General features: G+C 38.5%; 1 protein-coding gene across 1 annotated transcript in view; it reads right to left on the bottom strand.

The window, feature by feature from the left end:
• LOC108677843 (BMP-binding endothelial regulator protein) overlaps positions 1-14,396 on the bottom strand; it is an 82,887-nt gene that overhangs the window by 55,152 nt on the left and 13,339 nt on the right. The window contains exon 2 of the mRNA XM_018166137.2: positions 11,820-11,918. Within this exon, the coding sequence (XP_018021626.1) occupies positions 11,820-11,910 (91 nt within the window). The 5' untranslated portion in view covers positions 11,911-11,918. The remainder of the gene's footprint in view (positions 1-11,819; positions 11,919-14,396) is intronic.

Here is a 14,396-nt window from a genome sequence, read left to right as displayed (position 1 = left end):
GATCGATGACGCCTAAACAAATTAGAGAGATTAACTTCTCGGAAAGTGATTTGCATAGCACACTCAAAAGAGTGAAGCAACTGTTTGAGGCTGGGGCAAAACGTGGCAAAAAATGCAATCAAAAAGTCATTCTTAAGTCCTGGAAGAAAGACTAAGCTTTACATGGTCAACAAAGCGTCTTGTCAAGTCCATCCGAAAGTGCTAACAAAGTAACGTTTAATGGGCAAAAATGTAGCTTGCGCTGGAAAGGACGAACATTCTAAACGAGAACGAAAAATTCACACTTGACAAGTGGTACTCGTTTGTCAAGCATCAAGCCGTGCAAAGTGTGATCAAATCAAATGGGCGCACGATTGTTCATGTACGTTCATGAGAAAAGAATTGCTCGCATAAATCTGAGCCAGCGAAAAATAAGGCGCCGTGCAAAAGATCGTGCAGAAGATCCTTGTTAGCAAATAGTAACACGAGGGATAAGAACATTGCTGAGATAATGACAAATCGTAAACCTCGACACCGGCCGTAAACTTTCAAGCGAATTCAAAGGTCCAGACGCACTCGAGAGCGCATAATTGAGCACCACTGATATATATAGCAGATATTGTTGATTGTTACGACAAGCCGACGCTGTGCAACTAATTGGAAGTAATTGTAAACAATTATATTCGCTGGAAAAACACAAAGAACGTCAACACACGCCGAGCCGCAGTGTAAAGAAAAAGAGACTCGTCTACACTGTAAAACGGCACAATAGTTTCCTGCAATATAGAAGCGGCACAATAGTTTCCTGCAAAGTCTTTGTAAAAAATCGCACAGCATCAAAATTTTAATTATATATGTATTTTTATTTTGAAAGGTCACACTTGAAATTTTTTGAGTTAAACTGTTTTTTTTACTATTATATCGTTGCCGGCATATTTTGAATGTCACTGCATTACCGTTTCTGCGTAAAATTTAAGCAGATACACTGATGCGAAATCAAGAAAATGGGCATGAAACATAAAGAAATGTGCATGGGGAACGCTGCACTGTACCGCAATTAAGGACGAGCATCTCACGCCAATCACAGGCAATTTCGCAGAAGAATAAAAAAACGAGCGCAATAATCCAAGCCTAAAATTATTGAATTGTTATCTGATCTGTGCACTGCAGAGCTCGGGGACACTGACCCAACTGAACTCAACGCCTGAAATGCACGTAGAAAGCAAGGGACAAAAAATCTGTCATGCCTGGCACTTGAATACCAAGAAATTTTATATTCTCCAAGAATATCTAGCGATACAATTCCTGGCGAGTTTAATCAGGTTTTTTCCAATGTTGGGACTGTTATGAAGCAATGTCTCATAGATTGGAATTGATAAGTCTTTTTATTAACAAAATGTTATTTTTTTCACAATTTGCACCCTGTTTATTTTATGCACAATTAAGTAAAGGTCAACAGGTGGAATATGATGCATGAATCATATCATGCGTTCTGTAATTGTTATTTTAAAAAATAAAATTTTTCATGCGATTCCGCAATCAGAGCTGGAATTTAGTAAGAATATTATAAGATGTATTAGTAATAAAGTTAAATTTAGACAAGTTGAATATAGTCGTAAGCAAGTTTAATGGGAATGTGACCAAATATGATGTTGTTGTAATGAAGTCTAATAGACCCCTAACCAACTTTACTACAGTTGTGATACATAATTAATATAGTCGTAAAGTCTAATGAAGTCGCAGCTGAGTTTAATGGAGTTGCGCTAAAACTCAATGTAATCTAAAGCTCGTAGTATCTAGTACGAATTTAGTAGGAATCTATGTCCGGATACTTAGTGTCTAGAGGACAAGATTTGAACTTACATTCATAAATTTTGGGGTGATTTGCGTGATGATTTTTCGTTCACGTTTTTGCAAATAATTTTTGATCCTCGCAATTATTTTGATGAACATAAGTTCCAAATGAGGTTCCATGAGTGACTTGGTTCATTGACGTGAATGAAAAAGACTTTAAATTTTAATAATTCGTGACATGTAGCGAGTAAAACCTACGGTTGAACAAGTCCTGTGTAAGAACGGATAATAATATCTCAGTCGCTCGAGGCCTAAAGTTCGGGTCCAGGCACCTGTTCCTGGAAGATTTGCAAGTACGCGACCAGATGCCGTTGAAAAGTAGTAGCCCTAAAGTGTTACTGTGTTCGAGAAGGAGACGTTTCCTTCAATTTTTTTGCTGTGGAATGTCAGGTGGTGTGGACTCAGATTTAAGTGTCAAGTTTTCGCTATGTTGAGAAGTTTGGGTCGGGTGCTCATCGTTGATCTATTTTGTGAAGGTCCCTCATTTTTATAATACAGCGAACTTTGCTGTAATCAAATTTGAGATTAAAAAAAAGGATGTAACATGTCCAACGGTCAATCCCAATGAATCTTTCCACAAGTAGAATAAATTTATGCGACGACCGCGAGTGCTATTATCAACGCCTGATTCTCCCCTCGACATTCTTACAGGAGGCCACAAACTTTTTATCGGAAATTACGAGCTTACGATCCTACGGATGATCAACTAATTTTGATGAAGTTTTCAAAAATAGAACGAACAATGACTGCGTTTGATGGGTCCAAAACGCTTTTATCAAGTTTTCCAACAATAGAAGAATAATTATTAGTGTTTTTTTTTATTTTTAAATATTAGTGTTTAACAATAAATGTCAAAGATATTTTATCAAATTTTCCAACAATAGAAGAAGAAAAGTTAGAATATCTCTAAACGGATCAAGGCTTCGCAATAATATCGTTTTTCAATTAAAAAAAAGACATTTGAGCGATAAGTATCAACATGCATTTTTTGGTCAAGTTGAAGTCAGTGCGACTGTTTTCTACGAGAAAGTAATGTCAATATCCATAAAGGAAAATAACCAAATGTAGACGAATTTTTATTTGGCAGTAAAAAAAACACTCAACCGTTTATAAATTGTAAATTAGAAACATATTTATTCCCAAAAGCGTATAAAATCCTTAAACACAATCATAAAACAACAATTTTTCACATTTCATAGGTTAACATTGGAACAAATTTTTTCATTTCCAAATTTGATTCTAAGTAAAATAAACATGAGCATATTTTTACTGTAGTTCGACAAGGTCGTTTGCAAGGAAATTCTAACGTTGGTTCGTAGATGCCGAGCCATGATCCTAACGCTTCCTGCATCGTAAAACCTATCGAAGCATTAAAGATGCAGAACTAAATGTAAATGTGCCTCCAGAAATGTAAAAAAAAAACTTAAGAAATATTGTGAAATGGAGCGGTCATGCAATGACACATGATTAAAAAACATACCGGATAAACAATCGCAATAATTTACTTTTAACGAATCAAACGAGGAAGGAGACAATTTCATGAAATAGAGCCGTCATGCCATGATACACAATAAATATATCTTTCAAGATAAAAACAACAACCATACCAGACAAAAGAATTTCCATGATATATTTTCAACGTATCCAACTAAGAAGAAGTCAACAAAATTGCCTCGTAATAATTGAAGTACAGAGCGTATAGGGCGGTTCATGCAAGCATAACAAAAAATATATTTCAAGTTAAAAAAACATATCAGATGAAAGAATTGCCGTCAGATATTTTCAACGTATCGAACGAAGAAGAAGTCAACAAAATTGTCTCGTTATCGGTGAAGTAAAGAGCGTTGGGCGGTTCATGTAAGCATAACAAAAAATATATTTCAAGTTAAAAAAACATCAGATGAAAGAATTGCCGTCAGATATTTTCAACGTATCCAACTAAGAAGAAGTCAACAAAATAGTCTCGTTATCGGTGAAGTAAAGAGCGTTGGGCGGTTCATGTAAGGGTGCTACACTGGCCACGGCCTCCGAGCTTCACTTCCATATAAGGAGAAGCTAGCAGCGCTGTTCCAGCCAAGTTCCACATGACCGCCCCACTACGGACACGCACACACTCTTGCAAAAACCCAGCCATGTACCATCGTCCTGTGAAAGTATGATCTCGATGTACCCACAGCCCTGGCTATCTATACACGCCAGGCTCTCTTGCACGGCCAAGAAAGGCCAAAGCGTTCTCACATCACCGCAGCTATACCGCGCATTTCTCGCAGTTTACTCATATCCGTTCACATTATTCGTCCATCAGTACTTTTGGTTTAAAAGAAAATTATGTCGCATCTACTACCGTATTTTATGACAGAGAATTTCAGAGAACTTTTGATACAACCTCTTAGCAGAACAAACATCAGAGAAGTTTAAAGTACATAGCTTTTATCAATCATTATTATCGAATGCTTCTCAAGGGATAACAATAACAGGCAATTTTAATTCATTAATTTCTATTTATACTTACAAATTTAAACTTTGAAGCTGCAAACCACATTGTTACGCAGCTAGGCTGGCCGCAGACTACACTGCCACGCAGGACAACAGCAGACTACACTGCCACGCAGGACAACAGCAGACTACACTGCCACGCAGGACAGCAGCAGACTACACTGCCACGCAGGACAACAGCAGACTGCACTGCCACGCAGGACAGCAGCAGACAGCTCGGCGCCACAGACACCGGCCCTGTCGTGCCCGATGCTACTGAGCCTTCAATTTATAACACCCGCTCCCGATTTGGTTACATTTGCTTGCAACAAACGATAACAAATGATGTAACAAGCCCTGCTTTTTAGTTGCAATTTATATCATAAGTAGTTAGCAACTGAACGTTCCAGCGTGCTCTACTAATAGTTTTTAAATAAATAATATTAGTTAGTATAGTTTTTAAGTCCGCAATTTTATAGAAATCAGTTATAGTTATTAAATATAGAATAAATTTCTTGAACGTTCATAGTAATATGACATCATTTAGATTTTAGACGACCGGGTTGTACTGTGCGACTTGAGGCCTTACTATCAAAACTGGCTCAGGTACACATAGCGGCCTAAGCACACATAGCGGCCTAAGTACACGTAGCGGACTAAGTAAACGTAGCGGTGCATGTATTTCTCGTTTGTGATCAGGAGGTCTAGCTTTAAAAGCCGTCAGTGATTGGCTTATGAATTTAAAAACACGTAGGTATTTTTGATGTTACGACCGTAGATGTGGACGGACTGAGAAGGTGTGTTGGGCGGCGAGATAAGAAGGCCTTGCAAGGCCAACATGAGCGCGAGGACACGGTTTTCCTGTCAGGGCTCTAGTCTTATGATGTGAACAGGCGAGACGCTTCGTAATATGAGCCGTCTTGGTGGTGTTCGGTGGGAGCAGCGAAGGCCTTTTCTAGCAATGGCTGATGAATTAAGCAGCAGCGTGCGCGTAAGAGTTGCTATTGTACAATTTTCTGAGAGTATCTACCGCATTATTAGAAAAATATAACTCAGTACTCACTGCAGTGAGTGACAGAGAGCGCATTTTCTCGTCGACGAAAACGTGAAGTCACGGACGGACAGACAGACGGACGGACATGACGAACACAATAGGGCATTTTTTCCATAAATGAGAAAATGCGCTAAAAATGCAAGTATCCAGCGCAAACGATTAAACAGCGTTGTTAATGACTTGCAGCAAAGTCCCTTTCTAAGAGTTTTTATGATGTCCTATCAATAATTATAACAGCGTCCATTATAAGGGTTGTAAAGCTTCTTACACTAGAAATGTAGCAGCGCTCTTTTCTCTGAGTAGAAATAACAAAATGTCCTAAATCGGTTATGGCGTTCAATTTAAGGAGCTGTAATAGCGTTTTTTTTGTGTGAAAACTTCAGAGCGCCGCTTTTCCAAGCGTCCACTTCTGAGAGTTCTGACAAAGTCCTGTTAAGAGTAGCAACACGGCCATTTTTTGAGTCATATTTTGAATAATTTTTATAAGAGTGGCAAGAGCGTTGATGAAAAAAGATTACAGCGCAATTTCATAGGGATCGTCATTTTGTAAAAAGTTTTAAAACCTTGTACATTTTTAAACTTAGGCCCAGTTTGAATTCAGCTGTTAGCTCCTATCCCCTTGAAATTGTGAATAGATAAGTTTTTTGTGCTCTATTACTTGTAAACTTAGGTTTTTAATTGAGTTCTGTGCTTTCAATTGTATAAACTTGTGATTTTCTCAGTAAATTCTAGATTCTACGAACTGCGCGTGACGATGGAGCTGGACTCTGAAATGTTTTCTATAAAGATATGAATTTTTTGTAGACAATTCCTTGATTTAAAATTTTTAGTGAACTTGCGATTTAAGCAAAAGTGTGACATCAGTTCTCATCCTTCACATAATAGTAACGGCGTCCTTTTCTAAGGGTCGCAAGAGCCTCCTTGTCAAAAAGTATTAAGAGATCTAAGAGTAAAAAAATATTAAACAGTCGTCCGCCATAAAAACTTGTAACGGCGTCTTGTTCCAAGAGTTCTAAGGATGTCGCTTTTGATGAGGTGTAAAATTATTTACAAGACCGGTCGTCTAAGCCTCATTTCTACAGACCCAGCGATAGAATTTTTCGAAGTTTTTCGATAAAAAAAGAGGTGAATTTATTTACTATTTTCCTGGAAAGTAGTTTAAATATTTCCTCACAGTGACTTTTTGTTTTAATGATGTGCAGGCCATACTGAAGTCAAAATTTTATTTTTTATTAAATTAAGCGGCACACACATGCTCTAGTGTACAGTAGAAATTTTTTCTGTAAATCTTATTTAAAAAATTAATTGAAAAGCTTTTCAATATGAAAAAAAGTCTTATGGGGAAAGTAATTGGCCCGCATTCTTCGATATTCTTCTTTATATATACTTGACTAAATCAGTAACAAAATTGAGGCGGAATTTAACAAATCAACCATACATAATTAACTAATAATAATGACTGAATGATTGCGATAAAATCTGAAATGATCATGCAAAATTAGAAGTACTTATAATCGCAAGTACTGAGTATACTTAGACTGTGATTGAGACGCCCACTGGCAACAGAATAGATCTAAGAAAGGAGTGGCAGAGAGGCAGCGTTATCAGCCTCGAATTCTTCGACGCAGTTCCTGGAAGTCAAAGCAGCCAAGTTAATATTTCAATCGGCTCATATTTCGGGAGTTTTCTTCGTAATTTTGGAATTTTTGGAAAGGAATAATTAATATGCATAACTCAGAAACTCATGGCCGTTAGAGAGCTAATTATGGCGCCGATAGTTCAGAGGCGGGCGCTCAAATTTTGAGCGAGCGTTCAAAAATTACCAACAAAAAGCTGCTAAAGTACTTATGACGGCAGATTTTCAAAATAATGTAAGGAAAATGTCGATCATTGCAGTTAAATGGCAAAAAAGATAAAATGTGCAGTTTGCGCACTTATAAATATATTACAAATTGCTGATTAACTGTGAACGTTTGGCCAAGAATCGTGCAAGTTGAGTTTGAAATATCGATAAATTTCAAAACAATTACTCTTGACGTGGGGAAAAAAATCTGACGACACGAGAACGAGCGATAAAAATCCAAAAAAATCTTTAGATTTTTAGCTGTCCCCTCGATCATGGTACCGCACCCCTTATTAGACGAGTTGTTGCATGTCTTTGAAGGAAACGGTGTCAGGATCTTACGTATGTTTCAAATCAACCTGCAAATGTCAAGAGATATATTTTTACGTCACTTCATCTGTGACCGTAACATCGTTTTAATCAAAAGTTTATATGTGAATTTGTAATTCAAAAAGCTAGTCATAGTTTTGAAAAGGTCATTGAGACAAATCTAATGATGTATAACACAAGACTTCACCATGGGCGCTTTGCCCCGACACGCGTGGGCCCGTTGCCCCACTAGGTATCATTTCAATTTATATCGTGTCACCATTTTATATTTAAAAGCTAATAGTCTAAACTTTATCTCAAAATTATCCCTATAAATATTACTTTCAAAATACAATTCACAGTAATTTCAAAAGCTTCATCTACAGTAATCGAAGACAATTTTATTTAGCAGCAAAAAAATTTTTATCTTGGCTAAAACAGTTATTCACAAATAACTTGATAACGCAAACACTTAGCAAAACGTAAATCCGTACACTTCATCCCAGTGAAACTGTCGACCAGCGGTAGAGAACACGGACCAATATCTGCCTTACTTAGCGAGAAACCCGCTATGGGCCCATGACCCGCAGTGGGCTCGCTGCCCCATGTTACCCTACGTGTATGCTAAAAATTTTAACCGACCGATGATTGAGTTGGTCTCCGAAACGTTTTCGATATAAATGCGGTAAATTTCCTTAGCAATTCCTCTGCTGTTTAGTTTTAGGCTGAATTTCGATTAAAGGAAACAGATGATAATCAATAGCAAGACGAAAATTACTCATCAATGAGACTGACAAAATGGAAAATCTTTTGATCATTACTGATAGTACGTGCATTTATAATACTAGCAGAAATAGTAAGCCACAACACCAACAAAATTTATGAATGGCGTTGAAAGAGACGCTGAGTTTGTAATTCTTACCGTGTATTAACATAACATAACATAACATAACATAGTGATGTCGGCTCTGAAGTGTAGGCCTGATGTGGCCTGTCGCCGATTCTTTTGAAACTAAAAACCCTGAATGGCCGTACGAGTTGATTTGTACACTTCGTATACTAATCATGCTGCATGAATTATAAATTATTCGGGCAGTAGAGAGCGCAAAAATTGCAAGGCAATGCACGTACACAAGTCACGTGATCGACGCCTGCCACATCGCTATCACATGGACGAGAGTCACGTGATCGACGCCTGCCACATCGCTATCACATGGACGAGGTGCACGTAGCACATTCATCAGGAGCTTGTCATGTGCACATCGCTATCACATGGACGAGTGCACGTAGCACATTCATCAGGAGCTTGCCATGTGCACATCGCTATCACATGGACGAGGTGCACGTAGCACATTCATCAGGAGCTTGCCAACACACGTCATGCTTGCAACATACAGCAAGTAAATACACGTCTAATTTGTGATGGCGCCCGATAACAAAAGGCTACTCAATGGCCGCTTTAACGCGTAAATTTTGGAAAAAGCCGTAAATTCCGTCATTACTGTGGGGCGGCAGGCGAGTCACAATGCAATGGTGTAAGGTATAACCTGTTATCTACCTTCTATGTCGAGGATTCAATAGAAATGCAGGCTGTCAAAGGAGCCCTACATAAAATTACGAGAGCAGAGACTTCTTTTTGAATGAGAAGCTCGGGCACCACAGGTAGTGAAATGCTCTCTTTTTCTGTACACAGGACAGTTTGAATGGGCACGCCGATTAAGTGAGTGCATGGATGTGTAGACTATGGATGATGTTTTGAGACGAAGAGAGGCGCTCATCTGTGGAGGCCAGCTTTGTGAGGCTCCTAGTGTTAGTTTAACAGATAAACAACAAAAGTTGGCGACGTTTCGAGCTCCCGCGAACAAAAGCTGTTTTCCTAAAGCAACTACCAGTCAGAAACGTCCTTTGCCTCATTCACTTTACTCATGTTTTTGCTTAGACACAGCGGCTCCTAATTTACCCCACTTAATGAACTATGCAACAACCCACAAGACTTTATATAATTCGACAAAAAACATAACTTTAATGGACGCAATAAAATCAGCCACGATAGCCTGAATGAAGCGAAAAACTCCGAATAAGAACGCTGGCTTTGAACGCTCCAATGGCAACGATTACACACGACACCGTCTTGCAGCGGCCAGAGCTGAATTAAATGCAGAGCTGCCCATGAATCCAAGCTATGCTGCGTTAACCAAAATGTCAATAGTTTAATAAGACATACATTAAGTCTAAATAGCTACGGTTCCAGAGACTAGTTGAAATGGTAAGCGGATTACCTTGCACGGACTAAGCGCCTATCGGGCTTACAAAAACGTTGTGGCTTTGAAGACGAGGGTTTAAAATACTCTCAACATGAACTTGGCATGAAGTTCCTATACATTTAAAGATCAACTCTTCGTTAAAAAAATAAGGATAGCGGGAAAATCTTCCAAATTACAAAAGGACAATATTCGAAAATTACAGTGAAAGCAAGAATAAATAAGGTTTAGTAAGGAGTAACAGTTGCTGAGCGCGGTGTGATGAAGTTTCATTAACATGGTTTTAGAAAAGAAACTGAATATTTTATTTGAATAATTCAAGCCGACTGCAAGTAACCCAAGTTTAATGTTCTTATTTCCGCCAGCCAGGTCTACTATCTTTAGTACAAGAGAGTCAAGAGCTACAATTTTTATGACAAAAAGCAAGATAATCTGTCCGGTGCCATTCAAAGCTTGAATGACTCTCAATTACGTAAAGCAGCTTTATTCTAGAAGGTTCATCTGTTGAACACAAAGAGGGAACAGTTTTGGCGAACGGATCCAATACATTCTCTTTACAAATCCACGCCAATCAAGAACCACCCTATAACCTTTATCGCGTTCAGAACGAAGAGAGCTTTGCCAGTAGTCGTGGCAACATACGATATTTTTGCAGTATCTTTTTTAAGCCAAGCAAAAGCACCTTGATTCGAACTCAAAAAATCTTTAGTATTAAAGCGTTTAAGAACAAGTTTGTGGCTTTGATATGCAAGATGATAAGTGTACCGGTTTGGGGGCTGTCAGTATAGTTCAGCAATCGCCCAACCAATGGCTACCAAGATAAACTTCAAGATAATTTCTCGGTGCAATACTGCAGGCATGTATAGAGTCGCAGCGTATCGCTGCGAACACAACGCGTGTCGTAAACTTCTCACAACTGACGACGCAATCGCCAAAAAATACCGGTCGACACATCTTTGCTCTTAATTAGCCATCCGCTTTCTGAATAATGGACAACACGGATTCCAGAGTTACGATGAGCTCCAGTCTCGCATGAGGTACTTTATTTGAGAAATTACTGATGAACAAAGCTTGCATGATGCGAAAATTGAACTGTATATTCAGGGCCTCTATCTTTCCGATAGATCGAGATAGGAACCCCACATCAAGCGATAATATACGCTTTAACTAGCTAATTAAACGGCACTAATTGAGGAAATTTATCGTCCGATTAAGCCGAGGTGAGGGAGCAAATAAGTTAATGAGAGCGATAAGTAGAGCGGCAGTTGACCAAAGCAGACTGCCCCACCACACAATGGCCGCCTCGCAGTCATTTCCATCAATCCAGTTGGCAACTGGCAATAAAAGATACGAAAAATATGTACTTCAGCAATCGATGCTGGATAGAAAGATACAAATAGAACTTTGTGCATAGTTGCACCCATCATTCGCATGGAAATTATTTTTGACAATTGTTTTGGCGCTGAAAAAACAGGAATTCATGCACTCAGTGAAGGCGTAACGTTAACATAATTCTCAATAAATTAGAAACGAAGTACACATAACGAATGAATAAAGGTTGCCACAAAAATTTTTTACCGCAATCCCAAAGTGAGATATATAGGGCTTTACATCATCCCAAAGAGATTAGAGGGCTTAACACCAGCTCATGGAGATTAGTAAGGCTTAACACCATCCCAGTAAGATTAGCAGGGCTTAACACCATCATAAAGAGATTAGCAGGTCTTAACACCATCTCACAAAGATTAGTAGGTCTTGACTCTTGACACCATCCAAAGAGATTAGCAGGCCTTTAGCGACCCCTTTGCTAAATGAGTCAAATCGAACATCAACGTGATTCTCGATTCATAAAAAATCAACTTGATATACTTGACATGGAAACGTGGCTCTGCCGGAAGCGCTAAGAAAACTTTGACGCGGAGTTTGAAGCGTAACTCACGCAGATCTACCATGGCAACCGTACAGAATATTTTCCGCATATTCACAACCAAAAATTGTTAACAACTGATGCCGCACCGAAACATCACAAATATGTAGCACTCACCACTCAATAAGTGTGAGAACGTCGGACGCTGCAGCAACGCGCAGATCAGAAGTAGACTCAGCATCGACATCTTCATGAAGTCGAGTGACATCACGGTTTCTGATGAGAGCAGAAACGGAACACGTTCAGTAAGTGATAGCCAAACACGTTTGTATTCCCCGTTAATATGACTTAATTGACAAAAATAAGGATCATATTACTGGTTATCGAACATACGGTAGTCGACGTAGTTCATTCTTCGTAAGCGAAACTAAATTCTTATCACGTATAGGCACCTATAAATGGTAAAAATATTTATTAATAATACAAATTCTATGCAGGACATTATTTCAGTTATAATAAATACCCAATAATACCTAGTATATATAGTGTAGCTATACTCACAGAACGCTACGAGGTATATGTAGACCTTATCTTAATATATGCCTTGAATAATATAAGTTCAATGAATATAGCGCTGTACGTATGAGCTAACTTGAGACCTCTCTGGAGTAATATTCAACATCAAAGTGGATCGGTTTACCAAAGAAGTATAAAGTATCGTTTTGATGAGTACAATCACAATTTTTCACTGATATTAAAAAGAAAACATTTGTAGCGATTCGAAAGAAGTCATTTTGTTATATTTTCATGGAGTGTTAATAAATCACCTTCAGTTTCTGCTGCGTACCGACAACTGGGCAGGCAAATTAACGAGCTTTTCTCTGAGCAGAACAGCATTTGCAAGGTCAGGCAAGGACGCTACAAGACAATCATAAATTGCAAGGCACTATAAACTTCAATAGTCTATGAGGGAGGAGAAGATTTAGCGGATGGTAGTTCACTGCCGAGTTTCACTCGTACCAAAACCCGTTATTTTCTCTTGTATGAGCAACCAGAGGACGATCGAATTGGGGCTTCGTATCGGACTGATCGACCGGAGCAAAATTTGTTCGTTTTTTTCTTGCATGACAGCATGCAATAGGTGCTCCCAATTTTCAAGTGAAGTAAGTTATTAACGTCTGTTCTGAGTTATTAAACTATACATAAATGTCCACTCCAATAAAAGTTTAGTCAAGTAATTCAACAGGGCAAGATCGTTGAGCTCTAGCCATATGTGGACTACTAAAGATTTGGAACAAAGAAGCATAACAACGCTGCGATATTGCACGTTCATTCCATGGGTAGTTAAAAGTAGTGATGCTTCTCAGAGTGACCTGTTCGTAAAATTATATTAAATGGACTTATTGGAATTACAAATGCAAATATAAGGATTACCTTATGGTTTTAACGCAATCCATCGTATTGCGTTTTATTTGTCATCAGTTAATTTCACTGTCATGGTGACTCGTGTGCAACTCATCAGTCGTAGCATTACTAAGGCAGTCACCTTAGTTTAAGAAATTTATCAATTTTAGAACAGAAAATACAATCACTTAAATTCAAATAGATAAAAATATGAAAAGAAAGTAGCAGAATAAATTAAAAAGAAAGTTGCAGAGTAGGTAGATGAGTTGGATTATTTTTATTTCATTAAACGAATCATAATGTAAAATTTAATGCAAGGTAAGCTTAGATTGGCCGTGGCGGTGTGAAATACTCTACGATGATATCATTCAAGGCAGCATTCAAGCAATATCACGAAAAATAAAACTCTGGGTCATGACTTCAGATTGAATTTACGATCAGGTCTCTGATTCAAATTTAAAAACAAGGATTACGCACACGAAAAATTTATCAAGGCTAAAACCAGTAACGCATGCGAGGAGCAGGAAAGACGTTCGTCTCTGATTGCTCGGCTAAAACTTAATTACCTCATTTCTTCCTAAAAAATATTTCGCCTAAATTAGCAATGCAAGTGAGATCGCTCTAAACCAGCGCAATCGAGCGATTCAATCGAGCGCAATATCTTTCTAAATCAGGTCTAACATTGCACAATCTTTAGCGCACTAAGAGGTATGAACGCTTTCACAAGTAAGCTCTTTCTACACCGGCATTATCACTACATAAGCAAACGCTCTGTACAAACGTCAACGTTTAACATAACTTCACTCCATATGCACCTGCACAAATGAACTGTACAACATCATTATAACAGTATAAACGCTTAACTAAATCATAACTCCAACACATGCATGTGCACTACGACAGGACAATCGTCCTACACCAGCATTAACACTACACAAGTAAACGCTCTGTACAAACTTGAACGTTAAACACAATTGCACTCCACACGCAACTGCACAAAGCGATAGCTGTACTACAATCGTTATAGCAGCATAAACATTCAACGAAATAATAACTTCAGCACTCGCGTGCTTCAACAAGGCAATAGTTATACATCAGCATTAACACTCAACAAAGCACTTTATTTCAACACCAGCCTATCATCACCTATGTACGCCCTGCTACAACATCGTTGCCTTTAATACGAGCCACGCCGTCCGAATCCTGCAGCCGACAATGAGAGCGTCGCTCGTTAACAGATAGCATCACGAGATGGCGGTCTATATGGAACTCTCAACAATGAATTCAATTAGAACTTTCGTTCCAGTTGTGGAGTGGCGTCAATTAGGCCGAGCATCTTACAGGTTAATC

This window comes from Hyalella azteca, unplaced genomic scaffold (assembly GCF_000764305.2).
Source record: "Hyalella azteca isolate HAZT.00-mixed unplaced genomic scaffold, Hazt_2.0.2 contig11199, whole genome shotgun sequence".
In the NCBI taxonomy this organism is placed as follows: Eukaryota; Metazoa; Arthropoda; class Malacostraca; order Amphipoda; family Hyalellidae; genus Hyalella; species Hyalella azteca.
The sequence above is the reverse complement of the archived record's forward strand: the minus strand, read 5'-3'. Positions and strand labels throughout refer to the sequence as shown.